The sequence below is a fragment of the Cololabis saira genome, chromosome 23 (genome assembly GCF_033807715.1).
Source record: "Cololabis saira isolate AMF1-May2022 chromosome 23, fColSai1.1, whole genome shotgun sequence".
In the NCBI taxonomy this organism is placed as follows: Eukaryota; Metazoa; Chordata; class Actinopteri; order Beloniformes; family Belonidae; genus Cololabis; species Cololabis saira.
Genome location: NC_084609.1, coordinates 11,049,588 through 11,077,118, shown reverse-complemented (window position 1 = coordinate 11,077,118; position 27,531 = coordinate 11,049,588). Strand labels below are relative to the sequence as shown.

General features: G+C 40.5%; 1 protein-coding gene across 1 annotated transcript in view; it reads left to right on the top strand.

Annotated features, from left to right (window-relative positions):
* Positions 1-22,157, top strand: part of sema3c (sema domain, immunoglobulin domain (Ig), short basic domain, secreted, (semaphorin) 3C) — a 60,687-nt gene extending 38,530 nt beyond the window's left edge. Inside the window, exons 7-18 of the mRNA XM_061715312.1 lie at positions 4,557-4,676; positions 6,080-6,222; positions 6,307-6,421; positions 6,929-6,998; positions 9,570-9,714; positions 11,687-11,909; positions 14,075-14,163; positions 15,829-15,870; positions 16,105-16,262; positions 16,879-16,946; positions 18,925-19,055; positions 20,284-22,157. Coding sequence (XP_061571296.1) covers positions 4,557-4,676; positions 6,080-6,222; positions 6,307-6,421; positions 6,929-6,998; positions 9,570-9,714; positions 11,687-11,909; positions 14,075-14,163; positions 15,829-15,870; positions 16,105-16,262; positions 16,879-16,946; positions 18,925-19,055; positions 20,284-20,709 — 1,730 coding nt within the window. The 3' untranslated portion in view covers positions 20,710-22,157. The remainder of the gene's footprint in view (positions 1-4,556; positions 4,677-6,079; positions 6,223-6,306; positions 6,422-6,928; positions 6,999-9,569; positions 9,715-11,686; positions 11,910-14,074; positions 14,164-15,828; positions 15,871-16,104; positions 16,263-16,878; positions 16,947-18,924; positions 19,056-20,283) is intronic.
* Positions 22,158-27,531: the final 5,374 nt, after the last annotated feature.

Sequence of the window (27,531 nt, the reverse complement as noted above, 5' to 3'; positions counted from 1 at the left end):
TTCAGTGTTGCAGGGTTTGCAAAATGAAACCACGGTGTAATGGCAGAAATTATGCAAACACGCCGACCCCTAACAACCGCGCAGAGCCGGTTCCTGGCATAAACGGTCTGTACCAGTGATCCCCAACCCTGGTACTCAGGACGCACTGTCCTGCCTGTTTAGATGCTACATGACCAAAAGGGTCCCGACTGGGGTTCAGTATATTTATTAAATAAGCATATTCCACAAAACCATGACCTCATGAAAATTAATGTGAATATACATATATATATATATATATAATATATATATATAGGGGTGTAACAATATATCGTTCCACGATATTTCGCGATACAAAAACGTCACAATACGTGTCGTGGAGGTGACAAACTGTTTCGTGATATTGGGTTATTAGTTATTAATATTAATCTATTGTGTTGACTAGTAACCTCGATGAATCAATCTTTTTTATGATGTCAAATTGTATGTATTTATTTACTTTTATTTATTTATTTAATTTTAGTTGTTAAATTTCTGAAAAAGAAAAAAGTCAAATCATACATGAGAGAAACTATTCAGTTTGTGGCAAAATATTTGTACTTGTATGAAACTGAAGATGCATAATGCAAACCTGACATTTACTTTTAGTTAAGTTTGTGGAAAATGGTTGGCCTGGCTTTCTCTTTAAAACTTAAACAGTTATAAAGCATTACAAACTGTAACATAGGGAAAACGCACAGTATTATTTTGTATTTTGTGTCTTTCAAATAAAAGACAATTTTTTCCAGTCATATGTTCCTCATGCAAGGTTGTTAAAAAAAATACTGCTATAATATCGTATCGTTATCGTGACCTCAATATCCTATCGTGAGATTAGTGTATCGTTAAACCCCTAATATATATATATATATATATATATATATATATATATATATATATATATATATATATATATATAATATATATATATACATATATATATATATATACACACAGTATATGTATATGTGTGTGTGTGCCCATGAGATTTGTTGATAATTCATTTGTCCATGGTTATCATATCTTTGTTTATTTAGTTGTGAAGAGCTATGTGTGATTTTTAAATGTTTTTGAGGCCACAAACCAAATCTTGTTTCGGGCCACCAAACTCCTGCAACCGAGGTCACTACTAGATAAACATAAATCTGATTCTGTGAGCCGGTGTGTCGCCCCTCCAACATCTGAGCTGTTCCCTTTCAAACCACCTGGATCCAGTTCTTCCCGTTATTTGTCTGCAGTACAAAGAGACAGGTGGAGGATCCAGAGATGTTAGTGATGCCGAGTTAACTTGCTAGTTATCAGAAACGGAGAGATTACTGTAGTTGGCTGGTTTGAAGATAATGAATCATAGTAGCTCTATTTATAACATTACAGTTTGTGATGGGATCAGCGGCTGTTTCGCGTGGTGTTGGGACATCAGACCCCGACCTAAAAACCCCATGAACTCCAAAGCTCATGAACATCACTTTTTTTCAAATGTTTTAAGCAGCTAACCTTTCATTTCGCTTTAGTCAGACTTTAAACTTTTGTTGACCACCTATACATTTCAAGCGAAATGGTGCTTTTCATTTACTCCAGAAGTTGGAATGACTTCACCATCTAGTTTCAGTGTCAAAAGAAACATGGATGTACTAAGAAACAAACTAACAGTGGACTAGGGTTGCCACCCGTCCCGTAAAATACGGAATTGTCCTTTATTTGAGAAAAATATGTTGCGTCCCGTATTGAACTAATATGGGACGCGATTTGTCCCGTATTTTCATTAATTTTTACACCATATTCTAGTTGAATTATTGAAATAAATTAACTTTTACACCATATTCTAGTTGAATTATTGAAATAAATTAACTTTTACACCATATTCTAGTTGAATTATTGAAATAAGTTAACTTTTACACCATATTCTAGTTGAATTATTGAAATAAGTTAACTTTTACACCATATTCTAGTTGAATTATTGAAATAAGTTAACTTTTACACCATATTCTAGTTGAATTATTGAAATAAATTAACTTTTACACCATATTCTAGTTGAATTATTGAAATAAATTAACTTTTACACCATATTCTAGTTGAATTATTGAAATAAGTTAACTTTTACACCATATTCTAGTTGAATTATTGAAATAAGTTAACTTTTACACCATATTCTAGTTGAATTATTGAAATAAGTTAACTTTTACACCATATTCTAGTTGAATTATTTAAATAAATTAACTTTTACACCATATTCTAGTTGAATTATTGAAATAAGTTAACTTTTACACCATATTCTAGTTGAATTATTTAAATAAATTAACTTTTACACCATATTCTTCACCTGTATGTATATTATACATCATGCTACGTATGTGGACATACGTAGCATAGGAGGCTATTTCAGTTGCTATATGGTTGAACTTCTTACATACAAGTTATTTGCAAAAGGATGACAGCTTTAAATACAAAGAGAGCACTGAAGCTGATGTCTATCAGGCCAAAGCCTTCCTTTGAGCTGATTGGCCGAGGGATGTTCGCTCGCCTTTGACACAGCTAAAGGTGACACATTACACCCTCAGCTCGCCTTTCCAACGCCTGAGTGTTTCCATGTCAGCAGCAGCTTTGCTGGCCAGCGAGGATCTTCAGAGATGAGTGAGGCGGAGGGCATTGTGGAGCGACCTATTCCAGTAGGGAGGAAGGTGGGCTGCCAGCAGCGGAGGTCACATGCGATGATGCAGCGCTTCCAGCCTCAGAGGACAATCAGAGCCAGTTTACAGACTCAATGAAATCTTTGTTTCAGCTACTTATCCACTTGTTTGGCCTCTTCTGCGACCGCCTGAGTCCTGTCAACACCAGCATTTTAATAAAGCTTGGTCGGACCACATATCCTCAATGTTCCTCTCTAACCGCTCCAGATCTCCCAAAACCCCCCGTCTGAACCTTGTAGAGGATGAAATGAAAGGAAAGAAATGATGAAAAGCAGGAGGTGGTGGTTGAGAGGACAAAGCCTTTTTATTAGCAGCAGTAACCTTCTCGTAAAAACATTACTATATTGTATCAATATGATCTGTATACATATTTTCTTGGAAGCTTGTTTTTTTTTATGTTGAATGTGTCTTAAGCAGTTTAAAATGAGTGACAGCGGAGGATGACTGGTGGGACATTGCTCTTACACAAGTTCATCCTGCGCTCGTCTTACACTTATACAGTTTAAAGTACTATTTAGAGTCCACTTTCCTAAAGCTCGACTGTCACAAATCTATCCCAGTATCACGGAAAAATGCGACAAATGTCGTGCCTCATCCTGCAATTTAACCCATATGTTCTACTCTTGCCCACTACTTTCTTGCTTTTGCTTGAATTATTTTGACACCATGTCAAAAATACTTTCAGTGATTATAAAAGTCTCCCCCCATGTTGCCATATTCGGGTTCCTAGAGGACCATAGCCGGTTTAATTCAACTCAACTAGACATTTTAGCTTTTACTTCCTTACTGGCAAGACGCCACCTTCTTCTCCACTGGAAGTCGACTAAGGCTCCTCTAGAACAGGGGTCGACAACCCGCGGCTCTAGAGCCGCATGCGGCTCTTTAGCGCCGCCCTAGTGGCTCCTGGAGCTTTTTCAAAAATGTTTGACCTTTTTTTTTCCTTTTTTCTTCTTTTTCTTTTTTTTCTTTTTTTCTTCTTTATTTCCTTAACTTTTTAATCTCGACATTTGAGTTTTTTGTCGACATTTCGACTTTTTTCTCGAGATTGTACCTCAACATTAATCTTGACATTTCAACTTTTTTCTCAACATTCCGACTTTTCTCTCAAAATTTTTACTTTCTTCTCGACATTTCGACTTTTTTCTCAACATTTCGACTTTATTCTCGACATTTCGCCATTTGCCTTCATTGTAATACAAGACTTTTCATTTTTTGCGGCTCCAGACATATTTGTTTTTTGTGTTTTTGGTCCAATATGGCTCTTTCAACATTTTGGGTTGCCAACCCCTGCTCTAGAACGATACCATGTCTTTTTTGAAGCTGGAAAAGATCAAATATTCAGTGAAAGGTAGCTCTAACAAATTTTATAATAAGTGGCCTAAGTCCCTGACCCCTATTTGACGGACTCCCCCCCCCCCCCCCCCCCCTCTCTTTTCTCTCTTTCTTCTTCCTTTTTATTTATTTGTTTACTTTTTTTTTTTGTTTTTTTCCTTTTTATTCATCTATTTTTTTAATTTATACTGTGTAGCTTTAATATTTAATTATTACTTAAAATAACTTTCAATTATTTATTTATCATTATTAATATTATTTTCGTTGAATTGTGTAATGTTTTATCCTTAAATAAAAAAAAAAACATCCTAGGAGGTAGACTATATCTTTTGCTCATTCCATCGCACAGTATTTTTATGGTGTCAAATATCCTATATATTATAGATTGCCATACAGAAATAATATGATACTCAATGTAAATGTGTCATTGATTCCTGTTCTACTGTGCCTTACCCCCTAATAAAAATATTTTTAAAAATGAGTGACGTTAATGTTGCTGTGTTGTGCTCGTGCTTCCAGACCAGGAGCTGTTCTCCGGCATGTACATCGATTTCATGGGGACAGACGCCGCCATCTTCAGGAGCCTGACCAGGAGAAACGCCGTTCGGACGGATCAGCACAACTCCAAGTGGCTCAGCGGTGAGAACGCCGACCGTTTCACTGCTGCTGCAGCGTTGGTAAATGCTACGATGGCACGTAGCGGCTGAGAGGAATAAAATTCAGAGAAAAAAAACGAAAACAATTCTCCGTTCATGTATTCAGAATGTCTCAATTTAAAGCATCTCTGTTAAATATACCACTTCTGACCACACTGGGGCAGCGCATCACAAGAAGGAAATGAACAAAGTGCACCTCTAGTGGAACAAAGTTGTATTACAACACATCCTGGACCGTCCCTACTCATTTACACTGTATTGTCACTGTTGTTGTTTGTATTTTGTTACTACTGTACTGTATATCAGTACGCTCCAATGTGGTCAGAGTACACAGAGTAGCTTTAGAGACAGAAGTTGTGTTATATGAGTTTATAAAGACTGAAAATCTGATTATTTTTTTTAAACAAATGCATTCTGAATTTAGAAACTTGTAAGAATGCAAGCAAGCCAGTCATGTCAGTCTTAATGCTTAAACTAACTGAAAAATTATTACATTTTATGAGTTTTGGCCTTCTCCCCCAACTGGAATTTTTTTTTTCATTTTTTGCATCAAAGGCTCCTAATATGCGTTTTTATTCATTCAATAAATAAGTTATGTCCTGTAATCACTGTGTTAAAATCAGAGGTGTCAAAAGTATTCACATTCATTACTCAGGTAGAAGTATAGATACTAGAGTTTAAAAATACTCCTGTAGAAGTTGAAGTATCAACTCAAGTTTTTTACTCAAGTAAAAGTATAAAAGTACTGGTTTCAAAACTACTTAAAGTATAAAAGTAAAAGTAATGTCAGGGGGGAAAAGCCATTAAGGAAAAAAGCCATTGAAAATGAATGCATCTTAGTATAATGCAAATATATTAAAGAACCATATATGTGTACTATTGAGCATTAACATGTGTTTCAGAGAGCAGAAGATATGATGACTAGTTTCCTATAAGTATTGTAATGGTGCAAAAAGTCAAACTTCAGAGGCATGTTATCATTTATCCTAACCTTTATTGGAATGTACATCCAAGTTTAGTTGCAGGAATCTGAGGGAACGGATGTAAGAACAAAACTGGACAAGAACATCTGAAACAACCACAACCAAATTCACTCTATCTGGATGGAGCAATTTAATATTGAATTTAATTGGATAGTTTTTTTTTTTAAAGGCCGAAATGAAATAGAGTAACGAGGCTGTTTTTAAAATGTAAGGAGTAAAAAGTACAGATAATTGTGTGAAAATGTAAGGAGTAAAAGTAAAAAGTCATCTAAAAAATAATTACTCCAGTGAAGTATAGATAACCAAAATTTCTACTTAAGTAAGGTAACAAAGTATTTGTACTTCGTTACTTGACACCTCTGGTTAAAATGCAAAAGCCCCTCATCGTCTCTGTTTCATCCAGAGCCAACTTTCATCGACGCTCACCTGATACCAGACGGAACGGACCCAAACGACGCCAAACTGTACTTCTTCTTCCGCGAGAGGTTGACGGACAACAGTGGGAACACTAAAAATATCCACACCATGGTCGCCCGGGTCTGTCCAGTAAGTGCCTTCGTCCGTGCGCAGAGGAATCAATGCCACATGTTTTGAGGTTTTGAGTTTCTATGTTCACCTCTTTGCCTGCAGAATGACATCGGAGGGCAGCGCAGCCTGGTGAACAAGTGGACCACCTTCCTCAAGGCCAGGATGGTGTGTTCGGTGCTGGAGGACGATGGGACGGAGACTCACTTCGATGAACTCGGTGCATGGAAGAGACACATTTCACTTGCTTTCTTCTGTTCTTTGTGTTCCTTTTCCATGTTTTGTTTTCATGGCTGGTCGATGAATCAAGCTGAAAGAATTCTGGTAGTTTAAGTCATGTATGGCCAAGAACCAAAGACATCCGAATTTCTTGAAAGCTTGCTATTTAAGGTCCAGGGTTTCCAGCGGTTATTTTTTCCATAAACAATCCGCGGAAATTCCTATGTTTGACCTGGATTAGGATTTGAGCTCTTTGTCAATTTTACAACAGTTTCCAAGTTGTTTTTGCCGATCTTGTTCTCTTTTTCAGAGCACAATAGACCATTGCTTTCTTAACTTTCATCATTTTTAGACCTGCTTTTTCTCATCAGGCTCCATCGATCAATGCTGCTTTTATTTAATCAATGTGCTCATGAGTGTTCAGCTGCAGACTGAAGTCTGTTGCAGGTATTTGGACTGAAAGGAGTGCACGTTTTTTACATGCGTTCGCTTCTGCTTTTCTTTTCAGAGAGTGTATTTTTGCTGGAAAGCGATCAACCCAAGGGCTTGTTGGTGTTCGGAGTCTTCACGTCCACAAGGTAAGACCGATGAAGCCAACTGTAACATTCCTGCAGGCTTCGGCGGTTATGTTAATCAGTGACTGGATATCAGCAGGAAGGGATGTGTCCGTTAACGAGAAACATCACATGTCAGGTTCTAAAGCGGCTGGGATAAGCGATCTGTTACAGCATCCTCGTTGTTTTACCATCTGGCCTCCAATCTGACGTTTTTTTGTCCCCGTCAGAGCTCCTGCTGCGTTTTACGTGTTTACAGAGTTTGAATGACACGAACTCTTTTGTTGGATGTATTCTGTAAGTGTGTGGAATAAATGTTCTCATCAAGGTTTTTTGAGCTCAAGGAAAATTTCAATCTGACATTTTTCTTTTCTTTTTTTTCTTTTGGAGCTCATTGATGTAAGTTCGTGCTCCTGTGTGCAGACAAGTCTATGACAGATGTAATGACAGTTTTAATGGCAACTCACACGCTAACAGCGCCTGTGACTCCAAGTGTAGGAATATAGAGCAAAATCAAGGTTTTTCAGAGGAAAAACAGTATAATTATAGGCTACAATGACATTTAAAGCTGTTTAACAACTGTAGAAGAGTAGTCAGGCTACACGTTTAATAATCAAAAGAATACAGATCCGCACAGACATTTTGATGCTAAATAGACTGAAAGATGAGCCAGAAAAGGCATCAGACACCAAATAAGTACAAAGATTAGTAGTATCAGAGAGAAATACATTTCAACTGGTGAGTTACCGATGTTAACTAATGGCTACTAAATAGCAGTTTCCTTTGATAGAAGGCCTGCTCTAAAGTTTGCCTTCAGATATGAAATATTATTACACAAAAAGTGATGTTTGGATGCAGAAATGTATTGCATATTCGTATAATAGTCAATTGAAAGCTGGAAAATCTATAAAGTAAATTGGTCAAGCAGCCGTCTCCAGCAGCGTTTCATGCTCATTTCATCGTTTTCTGCAAGGTTTATTCCATTTACTCCATCTGGTTCATGTTTAAGCAACAAAAGTTACTTATCTCTTATATGGCTTCAGATGTGTCCCACTCCCACCAGCTCCCCAGCTTCCACCTGCAGACTCTTTGCATTTTCAGATTAGACCTCGTTGTTATCCCTGGACAAAGAACGTGCTGCGCAATGTAAGGATGCAAGTCGGGTTATCGTCTCCCCGGTGCCCGAAGCCGAATGGAGGGGAGGGAAGACGAGTCATCGGGCGTTATCGACTGGTTCTACGTAACATGACGACCTGCTGTCTGTTTGGCCGACCTCGGTGGTTTCACCAGCATCACAGGAGCTGGAGATGGGCCGGGTGGCGGGTCCATGCTGAATACCAACGGGATCGGCGTAGCGACTTCCTCCAAATCGTGTTGCACAAATATGACCAGCAACCTCCCTCTGCCACTCCTGCTGTTGTCTTTGTTGATGATCCAAGTTTTGTTTCATCCAAAGTCGCGATCCGTCATTTTAGTAATTAGTTGCAGATTACGGTTCTGTTGGACGGGATGCGAAACAAAAACCACAAGAAAGTCCAGTTGTCTTTTCCTGATGGATTTAAGGTTTTCATGACCTGGTCCGATGGGATGAGCAATGATGAATGTGACATTCTTGACAAACTTTGAGGAAAGCGCTTTCAGTCAACGTTAAATGAGATAAATGATAAGAATGATGTGTTGGATGATGGACCGGCGTCCCTTCCAGGGGGTCCCCTCTTCCCTAATGACTGGCTCCAGACCTCCTATCACCCTTAACAGGATGAAGATGCTACAAAAAATGGATGAATGTATATTTCAAAGCTCTTCCGTGGAAAAGAAAGACCCAGGAGAGTTGAAAGTTATTTTCCAAAAAGGAAACCCCCAACATTGACATCTGAGCACACTCTAGAAACCTGAACCATCACAATGGGATGACCTTAACATGATTGTTTTTGACATTTCAAGCCAACAAAGAACATGTTTACCGCAGACTGGGTAAACCTTTGTGGGAACTGAAAACAAATACACTGAACAAACGTGATTGAACAGCTTTCAATCAGCCGCCAGGGCCGCGTGGTGAATTTGGAGGTTTGCAGGAATGGTGACACGATCCATCTGCTCCCGTCTCTAATCGCATTCGTCTGGGTGACTCAGGGTGAGACCACCACAAACCCCCGATTCACTTGTTACCTCAGGATCATAGAAAGTCTGCAGTTGTGTATCCAGGCTCAGAGAAGTCAGCCAAACCAAATTTTGAGGTTTGTTCGGGTCTCTCTGCTCGATATTAGAAGTATTTCCACTCTGTGTTTTTTCCTTCGTCTCTGCTTTGCACAATATGCTTCTGTTCTCTTCCCCAACAAAGACCCTTTTATGTGTTAAGGAGTGTTGTTTTTAAAGGTCTGAGCCAAACCACATCACATAGCGAGGAGGAAATAGGTGAGCTGTCATCATTGGCGTGTGACAGCAGTTCCTCCCGGGATGTATGACTTGCACATCCTCAAAAACCGCGGCCTTTAGAAGCAGCTACGCAGTGTTATTGCTGGGTGGGTCTCTGAGATGTTAATTTAGGTTCCCGCTGCGGCGCCTGAATCCGTATTGTGCTTGTTTCTTCCTCAGCTCCGTGTTTAAAGGCTCTGCAGTGTGTGTGTACAACATGGCAGACATCCTCACCGTCTTCAACGGGCCCTTCGCTCACAGAGAGGGACCCAACTTCCAGTGGGTGCCGTTCCAGGGACGCATTCCCTACCCACGGCCAGGAACTGTGAGTTCATCTTCAGCACACTCAGCCATTACTACTCATCTCAGCGCAGAATTCCCTAAAGGACGTCAGAAAAAGTCCTTATACATGTCAAACCTGAGAAAGAATGCAAGGAATGTAATATATTTCTAACCTGGGACACTTTTTTGTCGCATTCAGAGTATAACTCCATACCAACCACTAGCTGCACTCATGAGTACGTTGAAAAAAGAAAAAGAACAGACAGGGGGAAGTTTGCGAAATGGGGGAGTATCACAAAGTGTGATGTCAACCAGAAATGACTTACCCTACCTTTAATCGTGGGCTTTTTTCTCTTTTTCTGCAGAATTTAATTGATAGTGTAAAGTTTTATCAGCGGCACTGTTCATAAATGAATAATAATAATTAAAAGATGAAACCTTAGATAACAAATATGGAAAAGATACAGTAATATTCAGTAACATTCTGATATTAAATCTGGAAAACTTTTCAGAATTATTGCAATGTTTTCTTGTTTTGTGTTTTCTTCTCTTTTTTTTCTTTTTTTTTTTAATATGTCTTTAAAGATATTGTAAAGATGTAAAGCCAGTCTATGTAGCAAAACATCTACTAACCACAAGATGGTCTTAGAGCAGGGGCTGACACATGAACTTGCTGCACCCATGTGGTCAGAAATGGTATTGCTACAGAAAGTGGTTGTACATTTTTGAGAAATCCTTCATAATTAAAGTTACAAAGTTTTGAGATTTATTTGTCTTTTTTTCAAACCAGGAACGACATTGTTTCCCTTTTTAAATTAGATCGACCTCATCACACCAACAGAGCTTGTCGTCATTCTGAAACTGCACCTAATAATAAAGAAATAGTCCAAAGTATTCACATCTGAGTTCTGTATCAAGCAAAATCCTTGTCAGTATCAACTGTCCTACGATTCAGACGCACAAATCTATCTCATGCACATCATGAGTCGGTGAAGCGACTTTTTAAAACTGCTCATCCACTGTGGTGAATCCTATACTGAAAGCCAAAAGGAGAAGAAGATGTTACAAAGTTTTATGAACCAGACAATATAAAGAACTGCATTAAACTGCAGTACTGGTGAAATTGATGAATAAAGCATATATAATATATATATATATATATATATATATATATATATATATTAGTACTCGAGATGAGGGGGGTGGCATCCCCCCTGAAATAAAAACAGTCACAATCATCCCCCCCTGTAAAACTGCCATCCCCCCTTTCCATCCCTTATGTCATTTCATCAATGAATGTGGTTTTACTGCTATTTCAACATTTAGAGTCATCACCAGAAAAATAACACCAGAAAAATAACTTATTTGACTATTTTCACCTGTTTCAAGTAAATTTTCACTTGAAATAAGTAGGAAAATCTGCCAGTGGGACAAGATTTATCTTCTCATTACAAGCAATAAAATCTTGTTCCACATGCAGATTTTTCTACTTATTTTAAGTGAAAATCTACTTGAAACAGGTGAAAATTGTTGTTTTTTCCAGTGATGAGTCTTGTTTTAAGTGTAATGAGATTTTTTTACTAAAATGAGACATTTTAACTAGAAATAAGACAAATATTCTTGTTAAGATTTTGAGTTTTTGCAGTGATCCATGTTACTTATCCTGTGAAGGACAGAGTCATATTGATAAGTTCAGAAAAGTGTTTTTTATTGTTGTGTTTTGATGTATTTGATGTAAGCCCAGTGGATATTTAAAGCTTACAGAAGGCTGCATTTAACTGCTGCTATGTCATTCCTGCAGTATTTCTGCAGGTGTTTTGGTCAGTGCTATTATTCGTAATATATTATATTATTTGTAATCAGCACAAATTATCTGTCCCCACTCGTCACATGCTGCTGCATCCAGACGAAGACGTGCCTGATGTTTGTTTGTGTCCTCCGTGTCCTGGAGGAGCCTGATGTTTGTGTGTGTCCTCAGTGTCCTGGAGGAGCCTGATGTTTGTGTGTGTCCTCAGTGTCCTGGAGGAGCCTTCACCCCCGACATCCACACGACAAAGGAGTTCCCAGACGAGGTGGTGAACTTTGTCCGGAACCACCCGGTCATGTTCAACCCCATCTACCCGGTGGGGAGGAGACCCCTGGTGGTCCGCACCAACGCTGACTACAGATACACATCCGTGGCCGTGGACCAGGTCATCGCTGCCGATGGGAACTACCAAGTCCTCTTCCTGGGAACAGGTGTGAACGAGCACATGTCCTGCAGTTTGTCTCTTTTTCTGCCACAGCTTCTGAGGCATCATCATTAAACACAACATGCTCCTTTGACAGGATAATGTGGAGATGTAGGTGAAAGGTTGGGTCACTCCTGCAAGCAATACTGTCAATACATTATTTTGCTCTGTATTATTAGGTTATTGTTATATTAAGTAAAATTCTATAATAGTAATTCACATTTATCCTTTTAATCCGGAAACATGTTAGATTAAAAGGCTGATTCAGTCTTTTCTTGTGTTTACCGTCACTGCCGTGTTTCATGAGTAAATGATTGCTTAATCGAGGCTGATTGCAGCCCATTATCAGATAAACAGATAATAAAGTCGTTGCATTCAGGCTAAAAAGCACTAAGTCATCAGACTGACTGAGGGAGTCTAGGTCAAGGGCTTAAAGGTCTTTTTAAGAGTGCGATTAGAGCTTTAGGAGTAAAATGCAACAACTGGTCCAAAGACTGTCTTGGCTGACTGTCAAAGTTTCTTTAAAAAACTGAAAAGGGTGTTAAAAAAACCCCACCAAACTTGTACAGCAATAAAGACTCTCAAAATATTTACAGAAGAGATTGCACTGGAAAAACATGCACCATACATCTGCAACGGCTCAAATTGACTCAAAACAGCTGCAGGATGATGCAAAACCTATACAAAGTATCAGTTGCAAAACCATTACAAACGGCTATGAAGTAGGATGACTCAAGACATTTACAGTGACTAAAAAATAGATGTTAAAATGACTCAGAACAGCTAGAAAATGATCAAAACTGAAACCAAGAGACTCAAAAGTTACAGAATGACTTATAGTTACATAAAAGAGATTCAACACAAAATAAACTATAAACAGCTACAAAATGACTAAATACTGAAACAAAGACATTGGACACACCTACAATCAAACCTGATTGTAAAAATGTTTAAAATAGAAACAGAGTGACTCAAAACAGGTGTAGAAAGACTTGAAATGGTTTCAAGGTGACAAAGAAACTAATATGATTCATAGGAACCTACAATAGATCAAAAAGGTACAAAAAGGTTGAAATGTTCAAAATAAATCCACTCAAAGCCACTATGGACTAATTTATACCAAGTGGTTTAAAAGACTAATAACTCCAAATAAAAAGACTTAAAAATTAAGAAAATTTCTTAAAATGGCATAAAACAGATGCAAAATGGCTAAAAATAGGTTAAAAGGCTTGATGATATAAACACCTACACTAAAGCTCAAAATGGGAATATACGGGAATATATCCCCAAAGAAAACATAAAAAAAAACAATTAACAGATGTAAAAACAACGCATAGAAACACAAATAGTGAACAGAAACAAACACTAGGACATGAAAAGCCTCAAATTGTAATTGCGCTTAAGTGGCTGCTTTGTGCTTCTCTTGATTCGTTTCGTGAATTCTGTGTACCGCAGGAGTCTGGAGACTTTTATTAGTCTGAGCTCAGAGGAACTTTCTAATCCATTCATGGCGAACATGAGATTAAATGATGAACAAAGAGAGTCCCGCTCATATTTAGTGCAGAGGAAGCTGGTCGGTTTTTGTGCCCGTAACCCAGAGTAATGTGTACTTGCACACAGAGTGACGTGGGCATTTTGTTCTCCAGCATATCCGTTGTGTGCACATTTGCATGCAGCAAACTGCTCCGGGACTCTCGCACAGCTGCTTGTGTTTACCCAGCAGCCTCCGCTGTCCTGAAGAGAAGCCAGTGCTTCGTAACCATATCTGCCCCTGAAACGCTGATTCGTCTGGAAGACGAGTGCTCGCCGTTATCAGGCGTTTGCAGGAGCTGTTACTGTAAGTCCTCCTCCCCGCTCGCCTCCCCCAGCTCCCTGCACAGGAACAGCTGTATCGATGGTGGTGGGGATTGCATCGTGCCCTTTTTGTGGTAACTTTTCCTCCCTGGCGAGAGCCTAAGAGGTCCCACTCCCACTGCTGCCACAGTTCATTTTGCTGCTGAAAGCGGACAAGACTATGAAGCCTGATTCAAGCGCCAACGCGGACAGAAGGAACCAGACTTGTTTTGTTCTTATGTTTTCTGCATCATTTGGTTCCTAGTTCACTTACTGTTCCCTGTTTGGCCCTTTCTGTGTTTGTGGTTACCACTCATGACCTCTCTTTCTGCCCTCCAGACAAAGGTACAATACAGAAGGTGATTGTGCTGCCAAGCAATCAGTCCCTGCACGAAGATCTGATCCTGGAGGAGCTGGAAGTGTTTAAGGTCTGCTGTCTGTATTCCACACTTTTCCCCCCATTTTGCACTTTAATCTTTTTTTTTTTCTAAATTCAAAGGCGGTAAGGTAAGGTGGTGGGTGTGTTTGGCCACAACACAAAAGCGAAGAGATATATGAAGCAGAGTGGCACTGATGAGATAGATGTAGTGCAGCGTGGAATGGTGGGAAACAGAGTCTGGTTATTGGCCCGGAGTGAACCTTTGCACATGTTGTTTTATCTTAGTGTGACCACATCCTTTGATCTTTCAAATACACCTGGGATACAGCAGTCCTTCAATGCTTGCTTCTGGGAAATATGGTGAAATTGATGGCCGACTGTGATGACGGGAAGGTGCTCAGGTCATCACCAGCACCGCCGTGCTTGATGGTGAAGAACCTTCATCATCAAACATGTCACAGGGCATCATGCCAAACAACTTCCCTTTGCTCCCATCTGTCAACGGGACGCTGTTCCAGACGTCTTGCAGTTTATTTAAAAGTGACAGAAGTGGATTTATTCTTTATTCTTCTATTATGGCCTTTAACATTTGACAGGACCAATGACGTCTACGTCTGAGAATTGTCTGACCTTGATATACGTTTGCTTGGACCTTCTCTCAAAGGAAAGTTGGCAGCTGTCTTGAATGCCTTCCACTTGCCTTCCACGAACACCGGACTCTATATAGCTTGGAAATGGCTTCATAACCCTGTCCAGACTGCTGTGCAGCAACAGCTTGCTAATTTCTTTCCTTTTTGGCATTTCGTTATCACATACAGTACGTGAATGTTCCAGACCAGCAAACTTCAGAAACAACAGCTTTTGTAGAGGTCTGCACACCTACTGGTGATCATTTCATCAGAGGACAGTTGATTAGGAGCACCTGATGTGCACACTTAACGCCTATGAAAACAGTAAGGGCGTAGTTAGCCTTAATCCCCGTTTACACGTAGCAAAAATCGGTGGGGTTTTCATGCATTTTGGCCGTTCATTTACCCCCAAAAAAAAGAAGCTCACAGTCAAAAACTATCATTTTTGAAAACTCCGGGCAAAGTGGAGACTTGCAAAAACTCTGTCTTCACATTTGCTTGTAAACAGAGGGAAACTGACATTTGGGCTTCAGAACATCACATTATGCGACAGAAACATCACCGGTGTCATGTGTGCGACCTGTGTTTACAATTTGTTTGGCCACTGTAGTTACTCGTGTCATTTGTTGATGTTTTTTCCAGGATTCCGATTGGCTGGCATGAGTTTATGCTTCTGGTTACACTGCCCCCTGTAGGTTTCGCTGCTCATAGCACCCCTTGTGTTATAAATCAGTGTATTTATGCGAGTTCGTGTAAATGAAGAGATTTTGAAAATGATCTGATAAATTATAAATTATGGTATTTTTCAAAACGTAGACGGGGGAAATATCAGTTTCTTATCAGAGTAAATACTATGTGTAAACGGGGCTTTAGGCAACAACAACACAAGTGATCATTACCAGCAGATTTAATGCCGCTATTTGTGAGGATACTGTTTTACATATTCCCTGTGTTTATCCCACATCAAGCATTTGCTTCACTATCCATATGAGTGCATACATTCTTCCCCAAAACATCCTAAATATTCCTTTATAAATGTTTATTTTAATGTGAAACTGAATGTGGTTCTTTTGCTTCTTTTTCAGGAACAAACCCCTGTTACAAACTTGAGAATATCCCCCAAAAAAGTAAGTTTCTTGAGTATTTTTGCTCCGTATTTTTAATCGAGTTGCACAGTTTTAATGCATTCTTCATTGCCTGGGGCCAGTACGTAATGCAAGGACAATTTATGCACACAAGCGTCCGCAAAGGCAAGGAAGTGATAATCTGTAATTGTTTTGGCACTCTGCCTCATTTCCCCGTCAGGCGGCCACTTATTAAGACAAACAAGGGGTTTGACATTTGAACTGTTTGCTTTGCAGCAACAGCTGTACGTCAGCTCGGAGGTCGGGGTCTCGCAGGTCTCGCTGCATCGTTGCCACGCCTACGGCTCGGCCTGCGCCGACTGCTGCCTCGCCAGAGACCCCTACTGCGCCTGGGACGGACTGAGCTGCTCCCGCTTCTATCCCACCGGGAAAAGGTGCGTCTCGGTGTCCAGTTGGCATCTTTTTTTAAACATTATGTAAGCGAGGGGTTCAGTTTCGGAAACCTAATTAGCATTGACATTGACTGATGAGGTTGGCCATTCATGGAAACAGCTTTTTCAAAAGCTGCAGAGAAGGGAAGCAGCTGATGTCACACCAGAAAAGGAAAGGATCATTCACAGGTCATGAGGGGCAAGTCATGGCTGAGATCCATCAGTACCATTTCCGAGAGTAAAGCACGTCACAGATTCTGCTATTGTTGTTTCGCTGCTCGTGTGCAGACATAACACAGACTCCAACGAATGAGCAACACCTCGCCTCTAAACTGTTACCTCTGTGTGTGTATCTGCTGTGTCTCTTGTGCAATTCAGTCAGTCTCGGGTCAGGTTTAGTTTGGTCCCGACACAAAAGCCCAGAGTCCTTGTTTTTCTGAAAAGTGCCAGCTGTTTGCACGCTCTCTCCCTCAAGCTGTTAGGAATGACTGTGGTCTGCCGGCCACAATAACATTGTCATATTTTCCTCTTATTGTTTTGGCAGCGAATGTTCTTTGCACAGTTTCATTTCAGGGTGTTTATGACCAAATATGTGATGTTATTCTCTCTCTCTTTCTAGGAGAAGCAGGAGGCAGGATATTATGCATGGAAATCCACTCACTCAGTGTAAGGGATTCAATTTAAAAGGTAAATAATGCTATGCTTACCTTATTTTTGTAAACTAGTGCTTTCAATTGTGCTAATATATGCATGTAGAGGCAATAAAAGGTGTGTCATTTATACACCTGAAGTCCAGTAAATAATAAAAATACATGGCAGATTTCCACAGTAGATGTTAATGCACTCCAAAAGCCAACACATCACTTTGTTTGCCAAAGAACTCCTTGGTTATCTACGATGCTACCAGGAATGTCTTGTGAGCTGGTGAAACAAAAGTTGAATGTTTTTGGGAACAAGACTTGGCACGAATACGGCACAAAGAGATTAGCACTGAAAACATTGCCCTAATGGTAAAGTATGGTGGAGGGAGCATCACGATTAGGACTCTCGAGACCACCTTTTTATTACAATGGGGGGGGCTTTAGTTTACCAAAATATCCCACAAGATGATGCCAGGGCACCTTTCTCAAAAGCAGTTGCAGCTTTCTGTTAGAACAATCAAAGGCACATAAGATTTTTTAATCCTGAAAATAAAAATGATTATGCTCTGACTCGCCTTTAGGGCCAGCTCTTAGTGGTCAGTTCAAGAACTGCGGTTTTCTTCATTTCCTGGATTGAACCAGACCATGCACTGTAAAAAAAGAAAAACCCGAGCCACAGCATCAGTCACATTAGTGCCCTAGGAGCAGTTCTGGAGCCCATTTTTCTTTGTGAGCCGACGGGAACACGCCCACCGCTTGTTCAGCTTTAGCTGCCAGCTGAGCCGACTGTCAATCAGTCTTGTTAGAAATGAGTTTATTGCTTTGTATAAACCAGGGGTCGGCAAACCGCGGCTCTAGAGCCGCATGCGGCTCTTTAGCGCCGCCCTAGTGGCTCCCTGGAGCTTTTTCAAAAATGTTTGACTTTTTTTTTTTTTTTTCCTTTTTTCTTTTTTCCTTTTTACTCTTTTTTTCTTCTTTTTTTCCTTTTTGCTTTTTTCTTCTTTCTTCCTTTTTTTCTCTTTTTTTCTTACGTTTTCCTTTCCTTTTTAATCTCGACATTTCGACTTTTTTCTCCACATTTCGAGTTTTTTCTCGAGATTGTACTTCAACATTAATCTCGACATTTCCTCTTTTTTTTGACTTTTTTCTCGACATTTCGACTTTTTTCTCAACATTCCGACTTTTTTCTCGACATTTTGACTTTTTTCTCAACATTTCGATTTTTTTCTCGACATTTCGACTTTTTTCTCGATATTTTGCCTTTCGCCATTTGCCTTCATTCTAAGGCTTATACATACAAGGCTTTTCATTTTTTGCGGCTCCAGGCATATTTGTTCTTTGTGTTTTTGGTCCAATATGGCTCTTTCAACATTTTGGGTTGCTGACCCCTGGTATAAACTCTCCTGGCATGGGACAAAACAACCCCCCCCCCCCAAAAAAAAATGTATCAAACGACTGAGACCTAAACCATTTGAACCGGGCTGTAAATATGTATTTTTCTGGTCTGAAGTGGGACATTTTATGTTTTCTTTGTGTTCCAGACCATTTGCGTATTCGTTCACGAGACCCGGTGCTCACATCCAGCCCATAAGCATGGGCGTAGTTTAGTGAGAGGAGACGGATCTGCTCCCCGGTGTCTCCCATTTCCGTGAACAGTTTACATCTCTAAGTGAACAAGAGCTCGGGGAGCCGGCCATATGGTCGCCGCGTCCAATTAGTCACGTCCATGTCATACATCCAGCTGAGCGATGATCCTTCTTTAAGATCTACAAGGATGACATGATGGGAAAGCGAGCTGCATTGAAGATTGAAGGCTGCATTGTTCAGAGGAGCAGAAGTGTGGGTGGGCTTTGGTCGGGCTGCAAGAGCCAGCTCCACGCCAACATTTCATTACCACTCTAGAGACTTGAGACAGATTTGAGTCCATCTGTGAGCTTCGTGTCTGTCAGCCAATGACGTCCAACGTGCCTCCTTTGACTCCAAGTGTGTGTGTCTGTGTGTGTGTGCGTGTGTGTTTGTTCCAGCCTACAGGAACGCCGTGGAGATGATGCAGTACGGCGTGAAAAACAACACCACCTTCCTAGAGTGTCTTCCGAAGCCTCCCCAGGCGTCTATTCGCTGGCTCATCCAGAGGGACAACGACAGGAGGAAAGAGGTTCGTCTGACATTTGCAGAGGTCAAAAGTCAGCGCTGCAGCCCGCTTTATCAGTGCTTTACGACGCGCTAATGTGGAGTCAAGGACAAAACAAAAATCCCTGAAGATGTAACTGATTAAATGTCCTCCGTCTTATCCAAACAGGGCTGTCCCAGCGAAAGTTAAGTTTGATACACCATCAAACAGAAAACATAAAGTAGGAATCCATACCGTATAATAATCGCCTGAGGACTAACGTGCTGAAGGTTTCTTGGCAGTGGTGATACAAAAATGATCTTGGGCGTGGGGGGAACATTTTACAAATATTTGAGATCTTTAATGGCAGAATCCCGTTTGACGGCTGGGGAAAGTTAAATAAAGCTGCCAAAGAGGCTGCTGAGGTCAGAGCGACCCATCTTTTATGGATTCTTACTGTAAAACGGGTCAGAATATTTCTGTAATAACTGAGTGTTGTTGTTTTTTTTTAAATAATAGTTCAGAAGCATGCATGTAGGGTTTAAAGCTAGTGCTAATTCTCAACTCCAGTCCCCAGTTGGGCTCTTCCACAACATTGCAGTACAATATCAAATTCATATTCATCCATTAAAAAGACCATACAATTCAATGATGCAATATTGCATTTACATGATATAAAACCTACCTCACCCACTGTCCCACACAAATATACACACTATTCACAGATGAGTACAGTTTAGATTTTTCTTTAACCAGGTTTTAGTTTTGGTGATGAACATTTTAAAATCTGAGATAGATTTAATTTCTGATAGCAGTGAGTTCCAGAGTTTACAGCTATTATAGGAGTATATATAGTTTGTGATTGACCAAAATAAATATTAACTAACTATTAACTTACTAACTAGGAGAAGGCTGACTGTCTGAAAGTTGTCCTGCAGAACGGGATTTTGCAATTGTGGTTTGAGGAGGTTCTGATGATTCTGTTGCTGTTTTGTCTCTCAACAAATTGTCAAACCTTGAATTAGGGAACGACAGAAGTTTTACGAGGAGTACAGGCAAAAAACTGTTTTTGGCATTTGTATTTGTGTTCTACAAAGGCTCAAATTGTCATTTGAGCTGTTAACAATAGTTTTCATCAAGATCAAGGGCCCTTTATCTGCATGCTATTAAGTAAAGAGTAACTTCACTGCTGTTTAAGTCATTTAGTCACTTCTTGTGGTGACATTAAGTGTTTATTAACATTTAATTGAATGAAACATGTGGATTTGTGCAGGTGAAGCTGAGTGACCGTGTCCTCTCCACCGAACACGGGCTCCTCCTCCGCTCCGTCCAGCTGTCCGATCAGGGCCTTTACTACTGCCTGACCACCGAGAACGGCTTCAAACGCACCGTGGCCAAAATCCGCCTGCGTGTGCTGAACGAGGCCATGGTGAGCGTGCTGACGGACAAGCAGCAGTCGCCCTGGGCTCTGGCCACCTCTCTGTACCCCAAGGAGCTCCTGGCAGCCTTCAGTCCGGCAGAGAGCCTGGCCGTGCAGCAGTACTGCAAGGAGAGGAAGGAGTTCAAGCTCCTGCAGCAGAAGCAGCAGCAGCAGCAGCCCCAGTCCCCGGGACCCCTCAGGGGGGACCTGGCCAAGCTCAAGCCCCTGCTGGACCGCAGGAAGAGCCGCAACAGACGGAACCACCTCCCCGAGGTCTGACGCCGGGGGTCGGAGGCTGCAGAAAACTGACACGCTCTCTTCTCATCCGAACGTCCTCGTAACCAGTTACAGATGCTTGTTTTCCTGCTCTCATCTCACCTGCAGAGCTGCACCGTGGATGTAAATTAAAACCAGGAGGTGGGCGCGGGGAGTTATTTAGCAATATCTCTTTTTCTTGCATGAGGTATACTGTGAAAGACAGCTGTGACATTTCACTAAGACACGGGCAACTACGAACACGAACCTCTTATTCGCTGTGACAGTCAGAATGCAGAGCGAAGCGGACATGTCCTGACTGCCACCAATAAACCTGTCTCAGCAGATAATGCACGTGATAAAACACTTTGACATGCGTCTGTCTTATCATATTTCAAATCATGTCTAGAGTGGAATCTGAACCAGCAGGAAGTTAGCCCTTTTCCTTTTTTTTTTGAATAAAGGGAAGGTCCTGTGAATTTGAGGGACAAAAGGGACAAAAAGGACAACCAGTGAGTCCTGCAGCTCATTAGAAAAGAAAGATACTCGTGTGCTTTTTAGATTTCTGCTCTCATTTGAATGTGTAATGTTTGGCTAAATATAGCGGTCTGTGTTCCAGGAAAACGAAGCCTTTATGGGCTCATGATGTTAACGTTCTGTCTGCGGTAGCGTCAAACAAAACTATGCATCCGCTCTCACGCTATCTGAATAGAAACCACGATGGCCCTGAGGTGAAAGGCAAAAGTCAATAAAACAAAAAACAAGCAGAACTTCACAAAACAAATCAAACAAGGAAAAGTCCAGCTCAAGTCCAATAGTTCAGGTCCAGCTGATTGCACCGTTGAACATGAAACAGGGTCTAGTGGATGCTGATATGTTTATTTTGCTGATGGTAGGCGCTAACAACAATGCAACAGTATTTAAGAGGTCAGGTGACTTTTCTTGCATCATAACTCAGCCAAACAACAGTGCATTCATCTGGTATGTCACATAAGAAAAACGAAATTTTAAACAGAAACAGAATCACATGTTGCTTTGTTTAAAAATGTCACATTTTATTGCAAATGTTATGTTTTTCTAGTTTTACGTTTTTAATCATTTCATGTCTTTAGGGTTTGTTTTCGTGTCGTGAGAATGTTTTTGTGTCTACTATGAAGCAGGTTCTACAGATCCAGTTGTGGTTTAACCACCTTAACTGACCCCGGCAACGGCGAATGTGCTCAATAGTCACAACGGCAGTTACAAAGCCAGGATTTCTGTCTGAGCTCATACGAAAATAAAGCCAAAACTTGCAACAGCTAACCAATCGCAATGACAAAGGCAACATAAGTAAAGCAAGTAAGAGAGCTAAAAATGGGGAAAAAGAAGAATTTGGAGTGTATTATACACTTAAGACACACATTTTGTGATATAATGCCAAAGGAATCTTTTACAATAATAAAAAGACTATAGTCAACAGCAACAACCTTTTTTCTTCTTTGGTGATAAATCCCTTTAAATAAAAAAAAAACTAAAATAAATCCCATTGAATTAAAAGAAAAACTGTTTATGGTGGAGATAGAATTCGCAAATGTCCTCCAGCTCTATCTGCCATGAAAATATGGATGTGTCTGAACATCAGAGCGACTTGCTTCGTACCGCCGCCGCTTCTGTTGTCGTTGACTGGAGCTGCGCGTTCATGTTGTGCACGGCAAGAGCCGGAGTTTATCCAGATAATTGCGAGACTTGTGCGTGTCCTTGGCTGAGTGGACGGGCGCCTCTGGTCCGCTTCTGGAACGCGACATCGCACTCGAACTGGAATAGTAGCCGCGGTTCACCAGAGCTAGAGCAGAACCGTTGGACCGTGGAGCTAAAGGGAGATCACTTTTTATAAAATCACAGATTTTATAAATGCTAATCTCTTAGCTCAGCCACAGTGGTGAATTCAAAACAAGTGAACCAGTTTCATGAGGCTGAAAATCCAGACATGGATCCAAAGTTAACCGGCTCAGCCGCTAATCCTGCTTCAAGTACAAACTCCTGCTTCTTGCTGGGATTTCTAAAATTTGTATTTTTAGTTTTAGTTATATGAGTGTGTGTATATTTCTTTTGTGTGTTCTTTCTTGTACTTTTTCTCTCCCTGTGGCTCTTCTCTTTTGCAATGTTGTATTGTGTACCTCCGGGTTGCTGTAAGAAGCTAAATGCTAGTTTAAATTCAAAGTAAGTGGCAGCAGACATCTCTCATGATCTCTCCTCTATTTATTTCTGTTACTCAGACATGTGCTGTATGAAAATGTCCCTCACTGTAATCAAACCGCATCGTGCTGCACAGTTTGCATATTTCCAACACAACAGCATGTTCCAGTAGTAACGTAAAAGAGTCTTAATCCTTACCTGGACTTAACTGTTTTCTGCAGCGTGGACTTTATTTTCAGAAGTAGTCATTGTCATTTAGGTATTCTGTAATTTTAGACCCGAGTATGTGAATAGTCTTCCCCCAAGCGTAGATAATGTAGATATATATTTATGCTTGTGTACAGGTTTTTTTTTTTTTCTTTTGATAGTTTTAGTCTTTTTAAATTAATATTGCGGCAAGTTTTGTGAACAGTTTTTTTCATCGTGTATATAATTTCAAAAAAATTCACCAACTAACTATGACCGTATCTGCAAATTGCAGAGATAAAAGGTATTATTTTCATTTTGAGAAAAAAAAGTGTTTACCTTACCTCGTGCAGATCCCCGCCACACGTTTGATGAATATGCGTGCAGCGTCACGTCAACTTCGGCTCAGTGTAATTTTAGTGTTATGAAACATATGTATTTGTATTTATTAATGTCATAATAGCCTGAATAAAGATGTTCATGAATCTCAATTTTATACAAAGATTGTAGTTTCTTATTAGCCTTACTTTTTATTAGTAGCTTTATTTTAATGGTAACTGTGCTGGCTCTGGGAGAACAGTAACACAATCTGCCCTAAAGGAGTAGCTGGAAATCTTGAAAAGCAATGAGGACCTGGTTTAAAAGTTGTTGTGGGCACAAGTTAATAAGCTTATCTCCCTCCCTCTCTGCTGTGCTTCAGCTCTGATCCAAAGCCCCTCCCTACAGAGGACACTGCCTTTTATGCGCATACTAGTAACCATGGTAACATGACAGGGCAGTGACTGACGCTGGTTCAAAGTTTTCCCCCAACCAAAGCTGATTGCTTTTCTCTCAGAAACAGTAGTTTCTTAATAATTCACATTGACATCAGGAGGAATCAGTGTAACCCAATTTTTTTTCACAGACTGAAGGTGGATTTGGATAACTGGGGTCTGGGATTAAACCTTAGAGGCTGAATTAGTTGCAGGGCTGACATCTTCCATGGTCCTTCAACCGTTGAGTCTCTACTGCAGTGAAAGACGACGACGACGACGACTACTACTACTACTACTACTACTACTACTACTACTACTGTAATTTAACAGATGCTTTTATCCAAGGCGACTTACATCTGAGAGAACAACACAAGCAAGAAATCAAATCCAACTGGATCAGTGTTGGTCAGACTGCTGAGAGTCCAGTTGGACACAGATGCTGCCATGCTGCTAGAATATATATAATTCCCTTCCCGCCCAACACAACAGTCCATTTATAGAAGAAAGCTACATCTACAAATACCCCATCATACGATCATCTTGTCATAAGTGCATGCAGCACTTAGTCATGCTTAGTCATACAGAGAGCTGGACAAATCTTCTAACTAATTGTGATGAGCAGAGAAGTGTTTTCAATGCATAAGTGTTCTTTAAAGAGCTGAGTCTTTAGCTTACTCTTAAAAGTAGGTACAGACCCTGCAGATCGGACAGAGTTTTGTAGGTCGCTCCACCATCGGGGAACAATGGAGGAGAAGAGTCTCAGGGGTGGGGAATCCTGGTCCTCGAGGGCCGGTGTCCTGCAGGTTTTAGATGTTTCCCTGCTTCATTGCACCATGATACAAGTGACTGTGGCCGGGTTTCCCAGATCCGACCTCTCTTAAGGATTTAAGAGAGGTTCAAAGAAGGTTTCACTTAAGAGAGAACCCTAAGATACGGGTGTTTCCCAGATGACTTCTTAACACCGTTCTTTAGTTTCGCTCTTTCAGAAGCTCTTTGGAGCAGCTGTCCGGTTCTGAAACCAAATCAATCGATGCCAGGCAAATCGATCACCGATCACTATCAGCGCATTTTCACACACAGCACTGCTACCTAACGAACTAATTCCCTGCTGCCTGTGCGTTATAATGAAAAATTAAGATGATAAATATAATTCAATGACCCTTTTTCATCCAAACGGTGCGTTACTCCGTTATTTCTGGATACAGTGAGGCTTTTTTTCCCCACACGCAGAGACCGGGAGTAAACGTGGTGGGCGTGTGTGTGCGTTCAAAAACATGAGCCAAGAGAAGGCGAGTTTTGCAAATCGCAACGTGGAATTACAGCAATCCCTGGTTTTTCGCAGGGGTTATGTTGCAAAAAGAACCCGTGATAAGTGAAATTCTTTTTACAATTATAGAGGGCTTTGTAATTGCGGAGATCAGAACCGCCTCGCACGTATTCCTCCTCTTCTGAGACGCTGCATCCCGACTCGTGTCTTTTTATCCTAAACCCCGCGGTGGGTTTTTTTCAAGAGAAGAAAATAGTTATGGGTCGTTGTCTTCGCTCTTTTTTCTTCTGGGCAAAAAGATTCTTTAATATAAACCGACACCATTGATTATATTTGAGACTGTAATGAACGATTCATCAAAGGATTCCGTTCTTCGGCTGCTGCTTCCCTGTCATCACATAGGTGCGCGCCGCTCGGGCTCGGGCTCGGGCTCGGGCAGGAGGATCGGTGTCCCGGCTGCCTGACAGCCCGGTCCGACAGCACGTCCAGGGGACTGAAGTGCTGACGCACGAATGCGTTCATAAAAACAGTTCTGCTTCGCGCACGGCGACGCGGTTGATTTGCAGCGAGAACATGCTGTATAGCAGCCAAATTATCAAATAAATGATATTCATGATGATCGTTTTATTTGTGCGTAATGCATAAAGCATATACAGGAACACACTTGTTATTCCTTATTTTTCTTTTTTTTTTCCCTTTGCTGTCACCAATAAATGCTAAACAATATAAATCTAAAGTATAAAATAGATCAAAATTTGTGTGGGGTGCATTGTTTTAATATCTCATTGCTTGGTGTGATATTGATTTGCCTGACGCGGCTGGATCTGTGAGTCTTTGTTCACTAAGATGGTTGTAAAGACTGGGTCAGCAGCATCTTTCATTTCCTTCTTAATGAAAGAGATACTTAAGCTAAGAGTGACTCTGGGAAACGCGATTTTCTTTCACAGGCTCCTTAAGAAGGTTTGAAAGAAGTCTTTCGCTGTTAAGAACTACTTAACTGATCTGGGAAACCCGGCCTGTGTCATTTACAGAATTGTGCAGCCCTGGATGACAAGCTGATGACGATGATTAATTAGAATCAGGTGTGTTAAAGCAGGGAAACATCTACAACATGCAGGACACCGACCCTCGAGGACCAGGATTGCGAACCCCTCTACTGATTTCACACCACGTTGTGGTGGAAGCACCAGGCGTCTTTCACTGTCCTGGTAGGATCCACTGACTTATTAAACTACCATGCAATACCGCTTAGCTGGGTAGTGTTCACTGTTTGCCAGTTGCCAATGAATAAAACCTTCAACTCCTATCCAGCGGTCAGAATGATCTAACCTAAGGCAGGGACTTGTTTTGGTGGTTGTGTCACTAATAAAGGTTGACATAAAATCATCATTTTACAGAAAACATGGATTGTGGTAACAAGTTGTTTTTTTATTTATTAATTCCATTCATTTACTGTTCTTAAAAAATATATTTATTTAAAGTACTTGGTTCAGGTTGTTAGGCGTTAAAGTAATGACGTCTACATTACCAGGGAAACTACACATTCATACATGAACCTTTGGGGTTGTGTTTAAAGACAATAACTGATTAGTTATTAGTCTGTAAATGCTTTGAGATATTGAATGATGGTAACGGTGGCAACACAGCTTCAGATGGATGCAAATCTTTGCCCTTTTTTTAACAGCACAACTTAAAACCAGATAAAAATAAAAGATTATTGAAGTATCATGCTGCTTTCTTAAATACAACTCTTAAAAAAATTTGAGGAACTTTTGAAAAAAAAAAGCTTTCTGTGTTTAAAAAAAGGTTTAACAAAGACATTTACTGTTGTACAGTAAGAACTGAAATGGAAAAAGCTTTCACAATCTGTGGAAGAACTAGCAGGATTAAGATATTTAAACTTAAACTCACACACTAAGTTTCAAATATCATTCCACAGTAGTCTATTATATTGCAGGGTTGCAATTTGCAACCCTGCCAAGCAGGAGTAGTAAGGAGACCTGGCTGTTTAAGACTCAATAAAACATTAACTTATGTCTGTGACATTTAAGATTCAGAGCCAATAGTTGAAATACACCCAAATGAGGCCCATAAAACCAAAGAGTGGCCTTCTGTTGCCCAGAAATGCTGCTTTCTCACCAAACAAACCACAGCACCATTCATAATTACAATATAATCACCCACCTCGCCACCAGAAACTCAATTTAAATTATGAGCCATTCAAGAGCAAAGCAGAAAGCACCCGCAGTGCAGAAATCTGGGTCAGAACTGGGGCAGTCTGAGCCAAGGGGGATGTTAGTTATGGTCAAGCTGCCGACTTTCGACAACCATTCGAAGTCTGGCTTTAATTTCCAGGGGCCAGTACCAATGGATGCAGGTGAAACTCCCTCCGGATGCCACTAGATAGGCATACACCAAGAGAGAAATGGAGGAGATGACGGCCAGACTAGCATAAATAAAATG